At 52.2% G+C, this 856-nt stretch overlaps 1 protein-coding gene and 1 long non-coding RNA gene across 2 annotated transcripts in view; one reads left to right on the top strand and one right to left on the bottom strand.

The window, feature by feature from the left end:
* Positions 1-856, bottom strand: part of hdac5 (histone deacetylase 5) — a gene marked incomplete in the record, with an annotated part of 56,219 nt that overhangs the window by 1,868 nt on the left and 53,495 nt on the right. The window contains 1 exon segment of the mRNA XM_032538288.1: positions 593-770. Coding sequence (XP_032394179.1) covers positions 593-770 — 178 coding nt within the window.
* The window catches only part of LOC116703568 (uncharacterized), a 15,001-nt gene that overhangs the window by 7,507 nt on the left and 6,638 nt on the right, over positions 1-856 (top strand). The gene's annotated exons all lie outside the window — the stretch shown is intronic.

The raw sequence follows: 856 nt of genomic DNA, 5'->3' as shown, positions 1-856 counted from the left end.
TGGAGTTTTATGTCCGCTCTGCCATGCTACATCTGTGTACTACGTTAAACGTACTGCAGGGGCTCGAGTTTTGTAGGGGGGGCTAGCGAGCCATTTCGGTGCTCCTATTCCACAAACCCTTCCAGAAACATACATCTGATGCGAGCGCCAGTTTTTGAGCAATTGATTTGCCGGAGGGACAACAAGAATCCCTTCAGTTCCAATAAGGCCTCCCCCGCCCTCAGTAGTTACACCTGGGACACAACCCTGGGCCAAAACACTCCCAGTTCCGTGTTTTGGGACCGTTGTTTTTAACACCTGATGTGAACCATACAGGGATAGACTACACAAGAAAACCATTTCCCTGAACAAGCGGTGGCGTCCCACTCCGTCTTTCTGCCGCGTCCCATTAGTGTCCTGTTTCACACTACCAAGGTTAAACTCTTCAGCCCAAGTCAAAATAGGAAACCTTCCACTTCCCCCATTGAATTCTGACCCTAGCTGGGTGAAAAGCATCAGGCTGGAATGTTTTGTGCGGTTTTGTTCCGGCTTGTTCTTTGTTTGACACGAGAGCAGCAGAGGTCCAGTCCGCCGGTCCCAGTGCATTGCTCACCTGCTAGTCTCTGGATCAGGATCCGAGCCTGGCTGCTCCACATCAACACTCAGGGAGGCCATGGCGCTGACTGTGTCTGCCTCGTCCTTCTCTGATTGGCCCTGAGCCCCGAGAGGACTCTCCAATAGCGAGTGGCCGCTCGTCTGAGACAAGCTCTGAAGACAAGACCAGTGTTTACCTGCAGGGACAGAGAGAGAGACAGGATCAGGACATGTAGCGACTCACTGGAAGTGTGTGTGTGTGTGTGTGTGTGTGTGTGTGTGT

The sequence above is a fragment of the Etheostoma spectabile genome, chromosome 15 (assembly GCF_008692095.1).
Source record: "Etheostoma spectabile isolate EspeVRDwgs_2016 chromosome 15, UIUC_Espe_1.0, whole genome shotgun sequence".
Lineage (NCBI taxonomy): Eukaryota > Metazoa > Chordata > Actinopteri > Perciformes > Percidae > Etheostoma > Etheostoma spectabile.
Note: the sequence above shows the minus strand (reverse complement) of the source record. Positions and strands in the feature narration are given on the sequence as shown.